Source organism: Oncorhynchus mykiss, chromosome 10, assembly GCF_013265735.2.
Source record: "Oncorhynchus mykiss isolate Arlee chromosome 10, USDA_OmykA_1.1, whole genome shotgun sequence".
Classification (NCBI taxonomy): Eukaryota; Metazoa; Chordata; class Actinopteri; order Salmoniformes; family Salmonidae; genus Oncorhynchus; species Oncorhynchus mykiss.
The window spans coordinates 32,930,847-32,953,079 of NC_048574.1; the positions used below are offsets into that span (position 1 = coordinate 32,930,847).

Below are 22,233 nucleotides of genomic sequence, written 5' to 3' on the forward strand. Positions count from 1 at the left end.
CTACTAGGGCAATTTGTAGGTACATTTTTACATCTAAGCTGCAGCATGCGTGGGAGCACAGCTCCACTGGACTGTGTTCAGGCTACACAGTATGAGCAGTCAAAGTATATGTGGTTCTGAGATCAAAGTGAGAGCTGCAAGTAGACAGACATGTGTGCATCTTTGTTACGAGTCATTGCTAGTTGGTGAGTTATTAGGCCAGTTATAGCTCATTTCTAGTCAACAATGGTGGAGCTTCCAACAAGAGTACAAAATGTGTGCATTTCTAGCCATATTTGAAAAGCGAGTTAGGTAAAGTGCTTTATTATGTCTTAAAGGGGCAGTGTTGTATTTTGAGACTGTCTTGAATAGCCAATAGGCAGAGAGTAGCATAATTTGTCTGATTCTTTGTAATAATGGTATGGGAATAATAATGAATTTTATTTTGTAAAGTAGTTTCTTGCATCAGACATTTTCAATCACCTTGTCTGAAGGACAAGTGGATAAACAGGTTAATGTAAAGCCCTTTTCTCAAAAGTCTGATGGAATGTCGGCATTGAACACCACACATTGGCTGATACTGTAGTCTGAATAATAGAACAGCTATTTCCATGTTAAAATGTTATGGGATGCATTTTTCTCCATTGTTGGTAGGGCACTCTGGTAGGCCTACATTATGATCACATAGCCACAGCAGCTTACTTGGCCACTGTTAAAACTGCAACTTAAAACAGGTGAAGCCTCAGTGTTCACAGTAAACGCGTGCCGGAAGTTGTACAGAATTTTCACAACCAAGTTTGTGCTCAGCAGACCTGAAATTTGCTCATTGCCTAAACATTTTGGGAAAATTAATTTTATGTAAGAGGTTAGGCGAACTAAAACGACAAAGGTTAGGAAAATGTACGTAAAAGGAGAATTAGGTTAAGGTTAGAAAAAGGGTTAGGGGAAGGGTTAACTAAACACTAGTTACCTTCTACGTGAACACACAACCTTTGGATTGTGAGACAGTTGCGGTATACTCCCCCCCCCCCGAACCAAGCTCCTTACTTAAAGTAACTAAACCATAAGTGCATATCATAAACTCAGCAAAAAAAGAAATGTCCTCTCACTGTCAACTGCGTTTATTTTCAGCAAACTTAACGTGTAAAAATTTGAATGAACATAACAAGATTCAACAACTGAGACATACAGTTGAAGTCGTAAGTTTACATACGCCTTAGCCAAGTATTTTAAACTCAGTTTTTCACAATTCCTGACATTTAATCCTAGTAAAAATTCCATTTTTAGGTCAGTTAGGATCACTACTTTATTTTAAGAAATGTCAGAATAATAGTAGAGAGATTGATTTATTTCAGCTTTTATTTCTTTCATCACATTCCCAGTGGGTCAGAAATTTACATACACTCAATTAATATTTGGTAGCATTGCCTTTAAATTGTTTAACCTGGGTCAACTGTTTTGGGTATCCGACCACAAGCTTCCCACAATAAGTTGGGTGAATTTTGGCCCATTCCTCCTGACAGAGCTGGTGTAACTGAGTCAGGTTTGTAGGCCTCCTTGCTCGCACACGCTTTTTCAGTTCTGCCCACACATTTTCTATAGGATTGAGGTCAGGGCTTTGTGATGGCCACTCCAATACACTGACTTTGTTGTCCTTAAGCCATTGAACTTCCTGACTGATGTCTTGAAATGTTGCTTCAATATATCCACATAATTTTCATTCCTCATGAAGCCATCTATTTTGTGAAGTGCACCAGTCCTTCCTGCAGCAAAGCACCCCCACAACATGATTCTGCCACCCCTGTCCACGGTTGGGATGGTGTTCTCCGGCTTGCAAGCATCCCCCTTTTTCCTCCAAACATAACGATGGTCATTATGGACAAACAGTTCTATATTTGTTTCATCAAACCAGAGGAAATTTCTCCAAAAAGTACAGTCTTTGTCCCCATGTGCATTTGCAAACCGTAGTCTGGCTTTTTATGGCTGTTTTGGAGCAGGGGCTTCTTCCTTGCTGAGCGGCCTTTCAGGTTATGTCGATATAGGACTCGCTTTACTATGGATATAGATACTTTATTGCTGTTTCCTCCAGCATCTTCACAAGGTCCTTTGCTGTTGTTCTGGGATTGATTTGCACTTATCGCACCAAAGTACGTTAATCACTAGGAGACAGAACGCGTCTCCTTCCTGGGCGGTATGACGGCTGCACGGTCCCATGGTGTTTATACTTGCGTACTATTGTTTGTACAAATGAACGTGGTACCTTCAGGCGATTGGAAATTGCTCCCAAGGATGAACCAGACTTGTGGAGGTCTACAATTTATTTTTCCTGAGGAAAAATATCTGCAGTCCTCATGCCTCCTTGCAGCATGCCTAAGGCAAGTTCATGCAGATGAGAAGGGATAATTGGCATCTTTCGTTTGGTGTTTTTCCAGTCAGTAGAAAGGCCTCTTTAGTGTCCTAAGTTTTCATAACTGTGACCTTAATTGCCTATCGTCTGTAAACTGTTAGTGTCTTAACACCGTTCCACAGGTGCATGTTCATTAATTGTTTATGGTTCATTGAACAAGCATGGGAAACTGTGTTTAAAACCATTTACAAATTATCTTTGGAAGACAGGGTTCTTTTTTTTTTGCTGATTTTGTCTTGGAGGTGCATAAAAATATGTATAGTATGCTTCGTATGGTTACGAGGCCAGGCAGCACTACTCAACATATTCAAGACATTACATAATAACCATGTTATTGAAACAGGAGGAATACCGCCATGTAGGAAGTGAAGAAATAAAAGTGACCACTGGGATAAAACAGTTGGAAGATGGAAGTGCATAGGCCTACAGTACAATAAGCAATTGTGAGAATGGAGACATTTCCCTTTGCTGTATAGTTGTCAAGACCGGTTCATTATGTTTGATTGATTTGTCTTTAATAATATCCATTAAGCAGTAGACACCATCACTCAATGATCACTCATCACTTCATGACACTAAGATTGTGATATTCCCATTAAAGATGGTAAACCGGTAAGATATACAGCAAGCTTTATGGTTTATATGGCCTTGGATCCCATATCAAAGGTGTGGCAATTCTTACATTCTCCAATCCTCAACAGAGCGGACAGCTGTATTCATCTGAAGTCTGACAACAACAAAAAACATCAAACTACTTCATTAAAACATGCTTTATAATCAAACATTTTCTATATGAATAAAGACAAGGGTACTCTTAATATAGCCTAAATTAAATTACAATAAAATTTCCTCAAAATAATTCAAGCTTATAGCGCCCTCTTGTGACTCATGAAAATCAATTTACTCATTATGGTAGGCCTAACACTGCAATGTGATAAGTTATTTACAATAAGAACATTGGGTCTTTTTATAACTTTTTATTATTTTTTTGGACAAATATATATGAATGTTTAACTCTTAAGGAGACAGTATTTGGAGAATTCTTTACAGAAAATGAACTCTCCTAAATAGACAGAAAACCTAGGAAATCATCATAAAACATCTACATGATAGAACTAACCATTTCCATTTGTGCCAAGGAAGAGAATGATAACTTATTCATTGACAGTGAATTGATGCACGTGATTCTTTAAATTCAGTCCAATGTTATTTGGTGCTGACAAAAATAAAAGTTATTTCAAAAAGCCTGATGGGACTGTGTCATTTTCAGACATCTGAATTCATATGGTTCATTGGGTTGACTGTTAGTTATGCATAAAGGCACACACGCATTGGTAACCCGCAGGTGAGCATTGCTATTTTTGGCAAGACATTGGTCCCATTAGGCAGTACAATTATCCAAACAACTTAATCAAACAAAAAATATATACGCTTGCAGGAAAACAAATAAAATGATCAAAATATTTAGATCATTCATGTATGCAGGGAAATGTCTTCTAGTAAGTTAAAAACTGGATTGAGACCTAAATTAGGTTGGATATTTACTCAAAGATACAGTGGGTCAGCAGTATAGGACACCAACTCAGAAACCTGCTTTATGCTAATGAGAGCTTGAGGGAACACCAACGTTTTACAGAGGATGAAGTTCAGAAAGAGACCTGGTCTCCTGCTGTATGAAACCCTGGAGGCTTCTCTTTCCCTGCCTGAAGGTACTCTCCCTCCGGGAAAATGGTAATATGACAAGGAGCCTTAGGAGGGTTTCAATGTTACTAAAGCTCCTAATGTCTGATGCCTTCAGAGTGTCGAGCACAGTGGCTGGAAGATACCCAGACATGGGATCCAACCACTTCTCTCTCCAAGACTTCATCTCTGTGTGGAGTGAGGCCATGTCAGGCATGTCATCTTTATACACGCGGAAAAGGTGGGCATTTACACTGCTGTTTTCCACCTTTGACATGGCATAAGGCACAATCTCCAGGCACCTCAGGGTACTGAGGACCTTCTCTGTGAAGAGCTCACTGACCTCAACAATGGAGTGCTCTACCACTTTCTGACTCACCGCCATTTTGTAAAACTGACTCAGGGGTTCTAGTAGCCCAGAGTGCAACAGCGTTATCTGCAGCTTGGAAGCTAAAGCGACAGCTTCCTCATACCAGGCCTTATGATGTGTGTCGATATCGCTCTTCAATTCATTGAGGGAAGTTAGGAGGTCAGGCAAGCTATTCATAGCTAGCAACACATCTAGAGGTTTGCCCTGAAGAGATTGGCTCAGCTTTTTGGTCAAACTCAGGACATTCTTCAGCACAACAGCCGAGAAGATGAACTCAAAACTTCTGACTTTATTGAAGTAAAGCAGTGCTTGGCCACTTCCTGAGCTACTCTCCTCACTTTTCTGCTCATTCAAGCACAGCATCACTACCTCAAGAAGCTCTACCATCAACTCATGCATTTCATGACTTTTCTCCCAGTTCTTAATAAGCTTGTCCCTATGCTCATTACCCTTCCCCTCATCATGTTGGAACATGGCAATGATCATGTCCTCCAGTTTGGTCTGTCGTTCTGTGTCCTCTGTGAGCCATTGTAACATGTTTTCTACAGACGCTGCACAGTCTGCTGCTGCCACTGCAGGAGATGACCTGGCTAGCCACACATTCAGAGAGAGAGCAGCGCTGACTGTTCGCATGGCCAGGGGGTATTTCTGGGATATTACAGCAGAAACAGCCCTCATCTGAGACCCTACCTCACCTACACTTAGCAAAGCTTGCCCTCTACAGTACTCCATGTTGAGCCCCAATTTCTCTGATAAGGCTGTTTCAATAGCATCAGCCAAGACAGCAGTGTCCTGGCTGAATGGGATGAAAGCTACAGTCTCCTCGCACTGAGTGTCCTGTTTTTCCAAGTACCTGATGCACAGGGGGACGTAGAGCTGTCCCTCGATCTCAACTGCCCGTTCCGTTATTATTGTAAAGAACTGTGAGTCCCAGAGTTCCTTGAGGATTTCCTCACGCACAGGTGGGTCGTAGAAAGACATGGCCTGCTTCTGACCTATGACCCCATCCTCTACTATCACAATACTGTCCTCTGCCTTCACGCCGTCCTCGGCTAACACAATGTCCACTGCTTTTACATCGTCCTCTGCAAACATGACTTCCTCTGTTATCACGCAGACTTCTACTTTCCCACCGCCCCCGGCCCCCACAACGTCCTCAGCGATCACAACGTCCTCAGCGATCACAATGTCTGCCTTTATCACAGCATCTTCCACTTTCACATAGTACTCTGCCGCCTCCTCTGCCTTCAGCTTTCCTGCAGGGAGTTGATCTGACGTACCAGCTTGGTGTTCCTCAACTGCCTGCTCATGTCTTCCATCAGGGTTTACATCCAAAGCTCTAAAATCTAAAACGCACACAGTTAAACCACCTCCCCCTTCCCCTCATTTGCTTTCTGATATCATATTCTACATTAACCTTGTCATGAATGTTCATATGATTTAACATTTTCACTTACCACTTTCCAGCTTCAGACCTTCAATTTGTTTCTTCACCTAAATCATAAAACAGAAATCAGTACATTTACAACATAAAGTTTAATATGTATGTCTTGTCAAGGGGTGAGTGGTGTTGTTGATGTATTATTTCCTGTTATTATCTATCTGTAACTGAAAATGTATTTATAAAATATTGGAAAAATTATGCATACCTATACCAATAAAAATCTGTCATAAATACATCAGCATTGGAATGATAAAAGGAGTATTGTTGTTAATGTACCTGCTCAAGACATGGGCTGCTTTCTGGGTCAACTTCTATGCACTTCTCAATGACCTCCCCTAGTCTTTGAACAGTTGGGTAATGCATAAGAAGCATCACAGTGTCTGTTTTACTGCCCTTGCAGACGGTGTTCTTCAGCAGAGCCCTCATGGAGTTCAGGGTGGTCTTCATCAGGTCCCACTCCATACTGACGCTCGGTAGAACAGCCACCAGTCTAAGCAGTCTGGTCACTGTGGGGTGGCATTGAGACTCAGCGTGAAGCAGTATCTCAGAGATAGAAGCTGGTGGTGAGAGGTCTTGATATTTCTCTTTCCAGACAGAGGCCCAGTTACTGATATCCTGCTCTACTGTGTCAGGGTCAGGGAGGTCAGACAGGTAGAGACTGTATAGCTTGTCTGTTGACTCTGCGCGGATTGGCTCTGAAATGGGCTGTGGATTGCAGGTGGGGAGCAGAGACAAGATCTTCAGGGCTTTTAAGTGACTGTCGGAGAAGTTGTACTTCATTTCATCAACGAGGCTGCTCAGTAGAGGAGCACTCAAGTTGTCCCTGTAGTACATCTCTGGAGACCCATAAGAGTTAGCTTTCTCTGGGAAACATACTTGCTGAGGGGCCACCTTGGATGCTAGTTGGAATGCTTCCTCAAACCAAGGTGAATGTACAGAGCTTATGTTATCCAGCATCTTGCTCAGCGTTTCAATGATTGGTACTATCTTCTCCACTTCACAGATGATGTCAGCAGGGTTACCACAGCGGAAGACAGTGCTGCAGTTCCGAAGAGGAGAACAGGCATTCTTCAGGATCACAAGTGTGATGACAAAATCTGCATCTCGCAAAGCAGTGGCGAGAACCTGTGCATGTAGCGACATAGTTCCGGCATCATGGGCACTAACTGAATCCAAGCAACTCAAGACTCCCTCCAATGTGTCGACTAGGAGATCAAAAAAGTCCTCCCTCTTCTTCCACCTGGAGCAACAAGTTTCTGGAATCTCATCCAAGGCCTCCCGAGGTGTATTCAGTAACCCATCCACGGCCTGTGCTAGCTCTGCCTCTAGACCAGGTGACTGGTCAAAAAACAGTAGGAGGTCTTCCACAATTCGCAGCATCTTTGTGACAGGTGGGCAGTGTACGCTTCCTGCTAGCCAACAGGCAAGACCACAAGACTCACTGGGTGTGATGACAGACAGAGGATAGCTCTCAAGGAACTCCAAAGACATCTTCTTCAGGCTGTGACAACCTGAGCCCATGCGCATGATTGCTTGTCCACGACACTGACTCATCGGCAATCCCCAGTCTTCAGTTAGAGTCGTAGAGAGATTCTTGGCTTGAACATCAACGTCACAGGATTCAAAAAATCGCAAAAAACCAATGAGCTCTACCTTGGGGGCACATTGCCCAACATATCTGACAAAGACAGGCAGATAGCTCTTATTAGCAATTACAACAGGTTTATCTGTGATAAGAGAAAAGAAGGGGGACTCCTGTATTTCTGAGAGTATGACTTCCCTGATGGATTTTGTAAGAAGCTGTACCATTTCCTCCTCTCCTATTTTACATGTGAACTTCCCATCTCTTCCAAACCAGTGGCACATGCCGAGATCCTGGATGAGAAGGTCTTGATCTTCTTTGGAGAGTTCGGAAAGCTGGCACTTATTTTTCCCCAAACGTGCAGCCTGTCTGAACACTGCTTCTAAACTCTGTCGATTATCTCCAGTGTGCCCATTCTCATCCACTGCTTTCCTTTCTTGGTCTTTTTTCTTGTCAGAAGACTGTTGATTCTCAAGCTCCTCTGTTCTATCTTTGTCATGATCCACTGAAAATATGAAAAAGGTGAATTAGTCAATTGAATTGACTCCTCTACCATAGAGTTCAGGTCATTAAAGTGGAAAAATAATTGAGAATAAAATTAAGGTGATCGTAAGGTGAATGAGAACAAGTGTTTCTCTTGATAAAACATGGGCCCATCCCTATTACCAACATATACTAAATGGTAACAGTGTCATTACATAGTTATTAGCTAATAAATACTTAATGATCACATGGGGATTAACTGAAACAAAGCTTTGCCATCACATACCTTCCATGTTGGCTTCAGAGTTCTTCATCAGACTTTTGGATTCCTTATCCTGTGAATTTGATTTTCAATAGACATTATTAAAAGGAAATCAATTATTTTAAAAGGACATCTCTGTATAGGATACTCTGAAAGACTGCATAAAATATTAAAAACAATAATATTCATGGGGGGGCCTCCCGGGTGGCGCAGTGGTTAAGGGCGCTGTACTGCAGCGCCAGCTGGCCACCAGAGACTCTGGGTTCGCGTACAGGCTCTGTCGTAACCGGCCGCGACCGGGAGGTCCACAATTGGCCTAGCGTCGTTAGGGAGGGCTTGGCTGGTAGGGATGTCCTTGTCTCATCGCGCACCAGCGACTCCTGTGGCGGGCCGGGCGCAGTGCGCGCTAACCAAGGTTGCCAGGTGCACAGTGTTTCCTCCGACACATTGGTGCGGCTGGCTTCCGGGTTGGATGCGCGCTGTGTTAAGAAGCAGTGCGGCTTGTTTGGGTTGTGTATCGGAGGACGCATGACTTTCAACCTTCGTCTCTCCCGAGCCCGTACGGGAGTTGTAGCGATGAGACAAGATAGTAGCTACTAAAACAATTGGATACCACGAAATTGGGGAGAAAAAGGGGTCAAATTCAAATATATATATATATATATATATATATATATTAATGGAAATGTATTTTGAAAACTTACCAAGCAGAAACCCTCTAAAGCCTGGGGAGTGACCTTCAAGCACTTAGTCACCATCCGGTCCAAATCTCTGCTGAAGTTGGTTCCCACCTGCAGCATGGCCAGACACGGGGACCTGTCCTTGGAGCTGGTGTTCCTCAGGTATTCCTGGAACATCTTGTGGCGCATCGCTTCCCCACAGTTCTCCAGTACTGTGCTGGGTAACACAGACATGATCCTCAGCAGTGTATTGATGTTCCCAAAGTATTGCATGAGTGGCAGACGGAGAGTCTGAAAGATGGTGTCTGGGATGGTCACTGACGCAACTTTGGTCTTCCACTTCACCCTCCAGCAGCACAACTCTGTGAAGAAGTTGTCAGAGTCAGGCAGATCACTGGCGTAGAGAGGAGGCTTTGACCTCAGGATCTCAAACATGTAACTCACAGTCACAGAGCAGGGAACCAGGGATAAGAAGTTTAGGGCCTCCTTGTGGTCCTCAGAGAAATGATCCTTAACAGCATTGGTGAGGTTGTCCACTAGGGGCACACTCAGTGAATCTTTGTAATACAGAGCTGGCTTGATCATGCTATCCCTGGCCGCAGATGAATTATCAGGCACTTTTATCTGCACAGCCAGACTCTGGGCAAGGGCACAGGCTTCATCGAACCAATTCTGGTGAAAGACCTTGATGTTTGTTTTGACCCTGTTGAGAGTAGCCACTATACCACTGATCTGGCAAAGCTGTGATGCTGCGCTAAAATGATCCTTCTGGAGTCCTGCACTCAGCTCCCTGGTAAAGGACGAGGCATTCTTCAGGGCTACCATGGGAACAATGAAATCAAAGTCCCTTATCAAACGCAGCAGTGCTCTAGCTTTTAGAGAGAGTGAGGATTTCCATCTCTGTGGGTTGGTCTTGATTTTCTCCAAACATTCAACAAGGGGCTCCAGCATCTGCACAAAGACTTCATAGGAATCGTGCTTCTCCTGCCAGACGGTACAGAACTTACCCTGCAATTCTTGAACCTTTTCATAGCTTTCCCTAAGACCAAATGCAATGACATGATCCAGCTGTTTCTCAAGCATAGGCGTGCTCCCAAAAAACATCAACACCTCCTCAAAAACATCCAGGGCCCGTTTGACTGACGGCACAGGGGTGGATTTTGACCACCATGTGTTAAACGAGTAACAAGAGCTGTGTGTGCATATTGCAAGGGGGTACTTTTCCTGGATTTTACAGGCAAAGGCTTTCAGCTTGTAGGAGACATCACCGGATCCTAGGTAGGCTTGACCTCTGCAGTAACACAAATCGAGACACCACTCTTTGGTGACAATTTCCAATATGCGCTCTGACATGGCATCGCAGTCAAGATCCACATCCAGAAAACCCATGAGCTCCAATCGCATGACATCAAAACTGTCCACAAACCTGAGGAAGAGGGGAAGATATTTTTTCTCCCCTAACTTCACAACGCGGTCGATGAACAGAGAGAAAAAGGAAGTGCCAACTTCCAAAAGTATTTCCTCCCTGACTGCATCCTCGCATACTCTGAGAACTTCTTTCATCTCAGACTTCGATACATATTTCAATGTGTCTTCAACCTCGCCATCCTGTTCAGCAGAGGCCTCACCAGGCTGTCTGCTCTGGCTGTTATATGCCGCTGTCACAGCAGCCTGTAGAGCAGATTTGAGCGCCTCCTTATTAGTCTCTGAGGCTACGCATTTCGGTTGCTCCACTCTCTCCACCTCTAAGACCATTTCCTGTGGTTCTTTTTGTGTTTCATCAACATTCTCTTTTAGAGTGTGTTTTCCATCATTCTCAGAGTCTGGTTCTGAAATAAAGCAGTCAAGAGCATGAGCCATGAATGATGAATGAATAAACATGGGTATTAAGGCAAATATTTTTATATACACCATGGCGCAATAAATACTACATAATATATATGAATACTATTATTTCCTTACCAGCTGCAGAGTGAATCTCCATCACCTCATCATCCTATGAACATAGACAATAAAAGCATTAGCAAAATACAGCTTTTGTTCAGTTACCGGGACCTACAAATACAAATATTAGTAAAATAACAACACAAAAATATTCAACATCCACTTAGGGTAACTTCATTTTATGTTTTTCAAATTATTTGAAATCTTCAATTTGTGTGATTGCTAGGCAAATACTTTTATATTAAAATAAATTTACCATATGCAACAACTGCAATATGTCAGGATGCTTCTCCACATAGGACTCCACCATGTCTTCAACATTGAAGTGCACATCTTGATTGACATAGACAAATGCCATGTTGCACAGTCTCTGATCCTCCGGTGTGGCTTTCAGGTAAGACTGGTACCGCTCCAGCACCATGTTGTACTGCCCATAGACGTCTGCCTCTGCGTTCACACAGGGGATGGTGCCCAGAACTCTCAGCAGGCTCTGCACATTTGGGTAAAATGCAATGTCTGGGATTTTCAATGTTGCAAACACTGTTGTGGGTAGGATCCTCCGCTTGCTAGCATGTCTCCACTTCACCTCCCAGCAACCAAGCTCATCGTAAAACGTGTCGGGTCGAGCGAGGTTGTTCAAGTTCGCATCCGCCACTTTATCCCTGCGGATACTGAAATTGTGGTCAGCCATATAAGACGGCACCAACGAGAGCCATCTCAGAATCCGAACCATCTCAGTGCTAAACACCCTCTTTACCTCCGCAACAAGGTACTGTAAGATCTGCCTGCTCAGAGTCTCTCTGTAGAAATCCTCCAGAGAGGTTTCAGTTGCACCTGCCTCACCAGTATCAGGTGAGTTCTCCTCCGGCCTAGCGACCTCCACTCCCAGCTTTTTAGCCCTGCCCACTGCATCAGAAAACCACTTCCTGTGGAATATTGCTATCTCCTGCAGATGTTTGTTGACCAGCTTTAAGGCGTTGGAGATTGTGTACTGCAAGGTGCTGCTGATGCTGATGGCTCCCCTGAGACTCGGGTTGAGGATGCTCACACAACAGAGGGTATTCTTCAGGACAACCAGGGTGATGAGGAAATTGAAGTTCTTTAGGATCGGCTTGAGCTTGGCCATCTGCTCACAAATAGCAGTGTCTGCGTTTGCAGCCGAGCACACCTCATTGATGCAGGCGAGGAATGGCTCAAGAATGTCCAACATGGTGTGGAAGGCATCAACACCATACTCCCAGGTGTTCTGGCAAGCCTCTGTGATCCTGTCCACTTCACCTTTAAGGTGGCCGTAAGATGACTTGATCTTCCCTTCCAGTCTTTCCCAAAGATCTGGGGACCCTCTAAGCATTGTGGCGACCTCCTCCACTGTGTTCACAACCTTCTGTATGGAAGGCATGGGCATGGAGCGGATGAGCCACATGTTAAAGGCGTATGGGTCACTAGGTGCTAGCACTACCTGAGGAAACTCCTGCAAAATCCTGCTGGTGAGATCCTTCATTTTCTGACATAGAATGCCTGTGGTCAGGTAGGTAAGTCCTCGACAATGCTCCATCCGCAGCCCCCACTTATTCCGTATTTCTGAGAGCAGCATGTAAAACAGACCCTCAGAATCTGCATCACAGGGCAGGAACCCCATGAGGTGTTTCTGAGGGAAACCTGCCACAGTGACGGACCTGATGAAAACTGGGATCTGATCTTTTCCCTCTATGTTTGTGACATCTTGCAGCAGAATGGAGAAAAAGCGTGCCAACCTTAAACTGTTCCGGATCTCCTCCCGCATGAGGTTCTCACTGAACTGGAGGACATCTTTCTGGTCAATTCTTTCAACACAGATGGGGTTGAGAGACTGTTGTCCCCTGTGGCCTCCCATCGGCTCATCAGTGTTGGGGTTTGCATCGTTCCCTATGCTGAATCCAGTGAAGGCAAGAGTTTCCTTGAAGTAGACTTTAAGGATTTCCTTTGCTTTGGAGTTGGAGACATCCTCTCTCCTTTGGTCCTCTTGCGGTAGATCACATGTTGCACTATTCTCTCCTGGCTTATCTTTCACCTCAGTTGGAGCATCTTCTGAAGTAAAGGAGAAAACATGGACATGCGATTGAAACAAATTTATTGAATAAATAAGTTGAGACATTTCTACAAATATCCTATTAAAAGGGTGTACTTTTCTTAGAGGGCTATCCCAATACAGACCACATGACTATGCACTGCCATGAAGTTGTGAACCAATTACTTAAATGCCATTTTTGGTAGGAAAATGGATGGCTAAATATGGGAATCTTAAATTGTTATGGTAAAACAAACGAGAAAAATATATTGATTTACCAAACCAATCACCTTTAGCTTTCTTCGAGGTTGCAAACTCCGCCTCACTCTAAAGGAATAAAATATATAATTAGCTGTAGACTGGAGTTAATGCAATAGGATCAGATTATACACTGATCAGGTTAGGATGACTATATATACACACACACACTTACTGAGATCAGGTTAGGATGAATATATATACACACACACACACACTTACTGAGATCTGGTTAGGATGACTAGATACACACACGGAGATCAGGTTAGGATGACTATATGGGGTACAACATTGTGTGGTTTAAACATGACAGAATACTTACAGGTTCTCTTATTCTCTTATTCCCGTTGCGGCCTGATGGATTGTTCAAATGTGTTGTAAAATCAAATATGGTTGGCATAGCACCCTCTTTCAAGGATGTTCTTAAAGTGCTCTGAAAAAGAAACAAGCAAATTCTTATTATGACTACTTTATTGCCACTGTTGCATGCCTGCCAGGAAGAACCTCCAGGGAGAAGCATGACCTTTTAATACGGATAAAACCTAGTTTTCAATGTTGACCTACCAGTGGCCTTCAGAAAAACCGAGTGCATTATGATTAAGCTAGTCCCAACAAAGGTATACATGACTTAGACCTCACATCACACAGCATGTGGGAGACATATTCTACTACAGTTTTTTATTATCCTAAGCACGTGAGAAGACGTTATTTTGGGTGTGCAAGAGTTTGTGTTCTGAATCCATTAACAAAAAACAATATGATATATTGCACAAGCTAGTTTAGCTAGCAAGCTCGGGAGGCGTTTCAATGGCGCAACTTAGCTAGCTTGCTAATGAGCAATAGCATAACTTTAAATGTACAGTTAATAAGGGATTGCACACTATTTAAGCCTACATCCCAAATCTGCTCATTGGTCTATTGGCTAATGCATAGATGAGTCACCTCCTGAATAGATAGTCTAACTCAAGTCCCCTCTGAACAATATAACAACGGAATGAAAGTATAAAAGGAATGCTTTTTGGAAATACAAATGGTTTCTTCAGTAGATACTTACATCACAACAGATCAAGGAAGGCTCAAAATGATTTGCACATATTTTGAAGGAATTGTGCAACTCCTCAGGGGTTTTTGGCTCCAAGTCAGTTCGATGACAATTATTCAACCATTGTTTACATCTGAAAGGAAGAATTAACAGGTTAAAATTTAATATCTGCAATATGGATAGGCCTGCCCCTAGCCCATGTTATTCACCTTGATGAACGAGGTCTATCTGCATATCACTAGCAAACCATGTACCTGTTTAGCAAAAATGGAAGGTATATCCGTAATCAGTAGAACATTGTGCTTAAAAAGGCATCACCAGACTGATTTGTTCTTGCAATGTAGTCTGACATTTCAGATTGACATTTTAGTAATTTAGCAGACACTCTCATCCAGAAGATGTTCTCATTGCAAGTTAAAGCGTACTGTTTGCTAGCTTGATATGTGTAGTAATGTTATTCTAATCAGAAATGTATTTGCATTGTGTTCTGGATAAAGTGCAGAGGTTTGATGGCACAAGCGGGGAGCCCAGCCAACAGAGAATTGCTGTAGTCCAAACGGGATATGGCTAATGCCTGGATTTGGACCTGCGCAGCTGCTTGTGTATATTTGTAAACAACGGCTGGTTCACGAAATCTAATATTAAGCAAGTCTCGAGGTTTTGCTCGCCTGAGTATCTCATGATAAGCTGTAGACCACACTATTTACCAAGAGAGTTTATCTATATTTTTTCATAGCTGTCTATTCACCACCACAAACCGATGCTGGCACTAAGACCGCACTCAATGAGCTGTAGGTCATAGGCAAACAGAAAAACGCTCATCCAGAGGCCGCGCGCCTAGTGGCCGGGGACTTTAATGCAAGGAAACAAATCAGTTTTACCTAATTTCTACCAGCATGTTAAAATGTGCAACCAGAGGGAAAAAACTAGACCACCTTTACTCCACACACAGAGACGTGTATAAAGCTCTCCCTCGCCCTCCATTTGGCAAATCTGACCATAACTCTATCGTCCTGATTCGCGCTCACAAGCAAAAACTAAAGTAGGAAGCACCAGTGACTCGGTTAATAAAGTGGTCAGAAGACACAGATGCTAAGCTACAGGACTGTTTTGCTAGCACAGACTGGAATATGTTCCGGGATTCTTCCAAAGGCATTGAGGAGTACACTACAGTTACTGGCTTCATCAATAAGTGCATCATTGACGTTGTCCCCAGTGACCGTACGTACATACCCCAACCAAAAGCCATGGATTACAGGCAACACTCGCACTAAGCTAAAGGGTAGAGCTGCCGCTTTCAAGGAGCGGGACTCTAACCCGGACGCGTATAAGAGATCCCGCTAGGACCTCCGATGAACACACAAACAGGCAAAGCGTCAATACAGGACTAAGATTGAATCCTACTACACTGGCTCCGACACTCATCACATGTGGCAGGGCTCGCAAACTATTACAAACTACAAAGGGAGGCACAACCTCGAGCTTCCCAGTGACACGAGCAGGCCAAATTAGCTAAATTACTTCTATGCTCCCTTCAAGGCAAGCAACACTGAAGCATGCATAAGAGCATCAGCTGTTCCAGATGACTGATCACGCTCTCCGTAGCTGATGTGATTAAGACCTTGAAACAGGTCAACATTCACAAGGCAGCAGGGTCAGACGGACTACCAGAACTTGCACTCTGAGAATGCACTAACCAAAGGGCAAGTGTCCTCACTGACATTTTTCAACATGTTCCTGGCTGAGTCTGTAATACCATGTTTCAAGCAGACCACCATAGTGTTCTTGGGCACAGGGACTAAGGTAACCTGCCTAAATGAATACCGACCTGTAGCACTCACATCTGTAGCCATGAAGTGCTTTGAAAGGCTGGTCATGGCTCACAACACCACTACTACCCCAGAAACCCTAGACCCACTCCAATTTGCATACCGCCCAAACAGATGATGCAATCTCTATTGCACGCCACACTGCCCTTTCCCACCTGGAAAAAAGGAACACCTACATGAGAATGCTATTCATTGACTACACCTCAGCGCTCAACAGCATAGTGTCCTCAAAGCTCATCACTAAGCTAAGGACCCTGGGACTAAACACCTCCCTCTGCAACTGGATCCTGAACTTGTGCCACATCTGCCACGCAGGGCCCCACATCAACACAGGGCCCCTCAGGGGTGCGTGCCTAGTCCCCTCCTGTACTCCCTCTTCACCCATGACTGCATGGCCAGGCATGACTCCAACACCATCATTAAGTTTGGCAATGACACAACCGTGGTAGGCCTGATCAGCGACAACGATGAGACAGCCTATTTGGAGGTCAGAGACCTGCCGTGTGGTGTCAGGATAACAACAACTCTCTCAACGTGATCAAGACAAAAGGAGATGATTGTGGACTACAGGAAGAGGAGGACCGAGCACACCCGCATTCTCACCGATGGGCTGTAGTGGAGCAGGTTGAGGGCTTCAAGTTCCTTGTTGTCCACATAACCAACAACCTATCATGGTCTAAACACACCAAGACAGTCGTAAAGAGGGTACGACAAAGCCTTTTCCCCCTCAGGAGACTGAAAAGATTTGGCATGGTCCTCAAATCCTAAAAAAAAAATTAAAAAAGAAGCTCAACAGCTCCACCATTGAGAGCATTCATCACTGCCTTGTATGTCAACTGCTCGGCCACAGACCGCAAGGCACTACGGAGGGTAGTACGTACGGCCCAGTACATCCTGGATGGTTCCTGCCATCCTGACCTCGATACAAGGCGGTGTCAGAAGAAGGCCCTAGAAATGGTTAACGGCCCCAGCCACGGGCCTCCCAGGTGGTGCAGTGGTCTAGGGCACTGCATCGCAGTGCTAGCTGTGCCACCAGAGACTCTGGGTTCGAGCCCAGGCTCTGTCGCAGCCGGCCGCAACTGGGAGGGCCATGAGGCGACGCACAATTGGCCTAGCGTCGTCCGGGTTAGGCCGGTAGGGATATCCTTGTCTCATCGCGCACTAGCGACTCCTGTGGAGGGCCGGGCGCAGTGCACGCTGACCAGGTCACCAGGTGCACGGTGTTTCCTCCGACACATTGGTGCGGCTGGCTTCCGGGTTGGATGCGCACTGTGTTAAGAAGGCTTGGTTTGGTTGTGTTTCGGAGGACGCATGGCCTTCGACCTTAGTCTCTCCCGAGCCCGTACAGGAGTTATAGCGATGAGACAAGATAGTATCTACTAACAATTGGCTACTACGAAATTGGGGAGAAAGGGGGGTAAATTCAAAAAATAAAAATAAAAGACCCCAGCCACAGACTGTTCTCTCTGCTACCTCACAGCAAGCGGTAACGGAGCGCTCACAAGGTCCAAAAGGCTTCTTAACAGCTTCCAACCCCAAGCCATAAGTCTCCTGAACAGCTAATCAAATGGCTACTCAGACAATTTGCATGGAATTGGGACTTTAAAAAAATCTGTTCCCAACAATCTGGAATTGCATGCTGCAAAGTTGTCAAACATCTTAACTTTAAGTGAAACTGATACTTCTTACAATTTATACTAGTCATTTTAGGCCATGCAGGGTTTTCATTGGAGCTAGACAAAACAATGAATTCCTTTCTCTTGAGCAATTGTCTTGTCCATTTTTGTGGCAGAGCTGCAGTGAGTTGGTTATACTTTCGTATTGAGCACATACCTCCTTACACCTTGCTTGTGTGACAAATTTTACCATCCTTATTTACAATGCCATTCATAAACCTACCTTCCTTATATTTTTCCCCCTCTATCAGTACATTGGAGTTTAGCCATATTATTTTATGTAATATTTGTTCTGTCTGGAGGATGAAATTGTAATTGTAACCAACTCTGTGTGGCTTCAATTAAAACAGGGATCCATTATCAATCCACCAGAAATTGTTGGCTTTAATCTGTATAACATAAAAGGGCTACATTTTGAACATTGGATGTGCTGCTGGAAAACCAGTTTGGATTTAGATATACAGTGCCTTCATAAAGTATTAACACCCCTTTACTGTTGTATTGTGTTAGACAGAATTTAAAATGTATTAAAATGTAGATTGTCACTGCCCTAGACAATAGCCCATAATGTCAAACATGGATTTTAAAAATGCATTATATAGATATATTTTTTTGTAACTATTAAAAAATGAAAAGCTGAAATGTCTTGAGTCAATAAGTATTCAACCCCTTTGTTAGCAAGCCAAAATAAGTTCAGGAGTAAACATCTACTTAAGTCACATAATACGATGCGTGGACTCATTCAGTGTTCAATAATAGTGGTTAACATGATTTCTGAACGACTACCAGGTTCAACCACAAAGACCAGGGAGGTTTTCCAATGCCCCCATTGGTTGATGGGTAAAACAAAAATGATAAAGACATTGAATATCCCTTTGAGCATGGTGAAGTTATTAATTACACTTTGGATGGTGTATCAATATACCCAGTCACTACAAAGATAAAGGTGTCGTTCCTGACTCAGTTGACAGAGAGGAAGGAAACCGCTCAGGGATTTCACCATGGTGAGGCCAATGGTGACTTTAATACAGTTACAGATTTTGTCTGTGATAGAAAACAGAGGATGAATCAACAACATTGTAGTTACTCCACATTACTAACCATATTGACAAAGTGAGAAGAAAGCCTGAACAGAATACAAAAGATTCCAAAAACATGCATCCTGTTTGCAACAAGGCACTAAAGTAATAATGAAACATGTGGCAAAGAAATGAACTGTCCTGAATACAAAGTGTTATAGTTGGGGTAAATCCAATTAAACACATTACTGAGTACCTCTCTCCATATTTTCAAGCATAGTGGTGCCTGCATCATGTTATGCGTATGCTTGTAATAGCTAAGGATTGGGGAGTATTTCAGTATAAAAACGAAACCGAATTAAGCTAAACGCAGGCAAAATCCTAGAGGAAAACCTGGTTCAGCGTGCTTTCCACCAGGCACTGGGAGATTAATTCACTTTTCAGCGGGATAATAACCTAAAACACAAGGTTGAATCTACACGAGTTGCTTAACAAGAATACAATGAATTTTCATGAGTGGCCGAGTTACAGTTGACTTAAATCGGCTTGAAAATCTATGTCAAGAATAGAAAATTGTCTAGCAATGAGCTTGCAGAATTTTGAAAAGAATAATGTGCAAATATTGTACAATCCAGGTGTGCAAAGCTCTTAGAGACTTACCCAGAAAGACTGTAAAAAAAACTGTAATCTCTGCCAAAGGTGATGTATTGACTCAGGGCTGTGAATACTTATGTCTATTTCATTTTCAATACAGTTGCATACATTTCTAAAAACATTTTTCCACTTTGTCATTATGGGGTATTGTGTGTAGATGGCTGAGAGAAAAAAAATCTATTTAAATCAATTTTGAAATCCGGCTGTAACAAAATGTGGAATAAGTCAAGGGATATGAATACTTTCTGAAGGCACTGTAATTTTGGAATAAGTAACAGGTTTCATCTTAAAATCACCCATAAATCCCCCTTTGAGATGGGGAGTGTTTTGAGTGCAACAGTGAGTTGCAATTGAAAGCATGCTTCACAAAAAAAGATGAAATTGTTAAAACATTTCTAGTCTGACTATCTATGGGTAAAACTAACAGGGTTAGTTATCCACCAGAAAACCTCAAATTGCCAAAAAGAGTAGAACTCACCTTCTTTTATGCTATGATTTGACAATTAGATGTTTAATGTTTCTTTTGAAAAAATATTTTAAAAGGAATAGTTTCACCATATTAAAATGAGTTCAGTTGACATAACAGGGTTGACCTTAAATTGAGGGACAGATGGAAACGCTAATCACAATATATAAATAATAATCTTGAGAAATGACTGTCAAATCAACAAAATAACTATGGGTTTACAATGATGGATAAATGCTGCGGTTAAGTGGATTAAAATCGTCAGAAGTCACAGAGGGTGCACGGAGGGACATAAAAAAAATGTTTTACAGCTAATTTCCAGCAATCCTACACATTTTGCCATAGGGTGGAGAGAAACGTCTGCAGTTTTCAATATTAAATCTGAGTGAGACTGACTAACAAAATCAAATGGGGGCACCCCGGCCGGTATTTCAACCATGATTACAAAGTTCCGGTAGCTGGCTGCTAGACTAATTTACCAATCTCAAAAATGTTAGCTGACATGGTCTAATTGAGTGACCATCAGTGAACGTAACAAGAATAAAACAGATGACGCACAACCAAAGTTCTAAATTGCACCTTGTGTATACTAATATTCTAACTTGCTACTATTCTAAGTTGAGAACCCGACTGAATTGTTTTGTTGTTGTTTTTTTACCCAAGGGCCTGGTCTATACTTTGGCGACCCTTCGGGCTGTCCCACGCAAGATTTCTGTCCCCAACACTAAAACTAAATAATAAAAACAATATGTATTTTTATACAATTGAAAATAAATAAAAAAACAGCAAATCAGCTCTGAAAACAAACTGAAACTAAACTTAATATCAAATAAAAATAGAAAAACGAATAGAAAAAAATGACAACCTTGGCCCCATGAACTTACTTCTGTAATATTCCATTTCTAATCACTATTTTCGGGGGACTTATATTCATGAACCTCAACAGCATATTTGGACCATAATCAACATGGGGAGGTTGTTATTACCTGCTAGCTACATCAAGCCAGGTGGTCTGCTAGCCAATTGTGTTATTTACACAATTGCAAGAGGAAGTTGTCAGATTAAAGTTTTCATAACTTTGTGGGCTCAACAGAGACTACCCCCCCACTAAAATAGACTTTTCATGGATCCTTTGATAAATAATACTGTATCCGATTCCTCAACCAGAATGTAGCCTTTTAGCAAGCTAATTGGCTAGTTCCATCTTTGACATTAACTATTACCATCAACGCTAGCACAAGCTAGGTTAGCTAGCTAGCTGACTCCGTACTGTTTCAATGCCAATGAGGAATACAAAGATACATTTAAAAGTAGCTAGAGTTAATAAGGGATTGGAAACTATTTAACATAACTTACCCCTCCGGGTCCAAAGGGAATCTGAAAAAGGGGACGTCTGATTTATCTGTGTAGATATTACAATTTGGTGCGGCACAGCGCTTGGGCATTTTGGGATCCATGCACTCACTGGTCGTTCAGAAGTCGTGCATCGTGAAATTAATCAGAAATCCACCCGTTTTTAATCTTTAGCTCAATATTAGCACAACGTCTTGAAATTAACTTTGTAGCTAAGTTCATTATTTAATTCCGGAAAAAGTTAATTTGTTGCGTGGTGTAGTTAGTTGCCTGTGTGTTCATAAATCAGGAAGAACATCAGTCTTGTCAGCCACACGAGAAAAGTACTTCCGGGTCACGGAATTTCGAAAACGTTCCAAATCAAAGTTCTCTACGTAGTAGCAGAAAAATATCATTAACATGTATTTATTAAGTTGAATGAAAACTAATAATCTTAACATTAATAATGATTCTTATTTGTTAATATTTAAGTGACATTTGCATTAAATGTGTGTTTTAAAACATGTTCCAAGGTCAAATATATGCCCGCAAAGCAAATTGTGCATACATTACATATTGGCTTTTAGATAAAAAAAAAAAAAGTGTGTGCCTATGTAAAAGTGGGTTGGGGAGTACTCAGTGGGGACTGTAAAATCTATATATGGGGCTCTGAATAATATGGAGTGTTGCTGGATATATACAACAAAAAATAAGAAGGTAACCTGCCTAAATGACTGCTGCCCCGTAGCACTCTCATCGGTAGCCATGAAGTGCTTTGAAAGGCTGGTCATGGCTCACAACACACCATCATCCCGGAAACCCTAGACCCACTCCAATTCGCATACCGCCCAAACAGATCCACAGATGACACAATATTAATCGCACTCCACACTGCCCTTTCCCACATGGACAAAAGGAACACCTATGTGAGAATACTATTCATTGACTACAGCTCAGAATTCAACACCATAGTGCCCACAAAGCTCATCACTAAGCTAGGGACCCTGGGACTAAACACCTCCCTCTGCAACTGGATCCTGGACTTCCTGAAGGGCCACCCTCAGGTGGTAAGGGTAGAC

The 22,233-nt window shown here is 42.7% G+C and overlaps 1 protein-coding gene across 4 annotated transcripts; it reads right to left on the bottom strand.

The window, feature by feature from the left end:
- Nucleotides 1-2,884: 2,884 nt before the first annotated feature.
- Nucleotides 2,885-21,506, bottom strand: LOC110533666. 4 transcript variants are annotated; one of them, XM_021618102.2, is made up of 11 exons: nucleotides 21,179-21,506; nucleotides 14,191-14,311; nucleotides 13,459-13,569; nucleotides 13,169-13,205; nucleotides 11,088-12,895; nucleotides 10,850-10,883; nucleotides 8,912-10,716; nucleotides 8,232-8,280; nucleotides 6,157-7,967; nucleotides 5,894-5,930; nucleotides 2,885-5,782 (listed from the first exon to the last, which is right to left on the bottom strand). In XM_021618102.2, exons 1-11 carry the CDS (start codon nucleotides 21,277-21,279, stop codon nucleotides 4,017-4,019), a joined length of 7,680 nt encoding a protein of 2,559 aa, XP_021473777.2. In that variant the 5' UTR covers nucleotides 21,280-21,506; the 3' UTR covers nucleotides 2,885-4,016. The 4 variants fall into 4 exon arrangements, with proteins under 4 accessions (XP_021473777.2, XP_021473775.2, XP_021473774.2 ...); XM_021618100.2 differs by having other exon boundaries at nucleotides 13,157-13,205; XM_021618099.2 differs by having other exon boundaries at nucleotides 11,088-12,898; nucleotides 13,157-13,205.
- Between the last annotated feature and the right edge of the window lie 727 nt (nucleotides 21,507-22,233).

Coding starts and splice junctions, on each gene's coding strand:
- LOC110533666 (XM_021618099.2), bottom strand. CDS start 21,279: ATGGATCCCAAAATGCCCAAGCGCTGTGCCGCACCAAATTGTAATATC. Junction 10,884..11,087: donor TATTGCAGTTGTTGCATATG/GTAAATTTATTT, acceptor CTATGTTCATAG/GATGATGAGGTGATGGAGAT. Junction 8,281..8,911: donor CTTTAGAGGGTTTCTGCTTG/GTAAGTTTTCAA, acceptor TCAAATTCACAG/GATAAGGAATCCAAAAGTCT.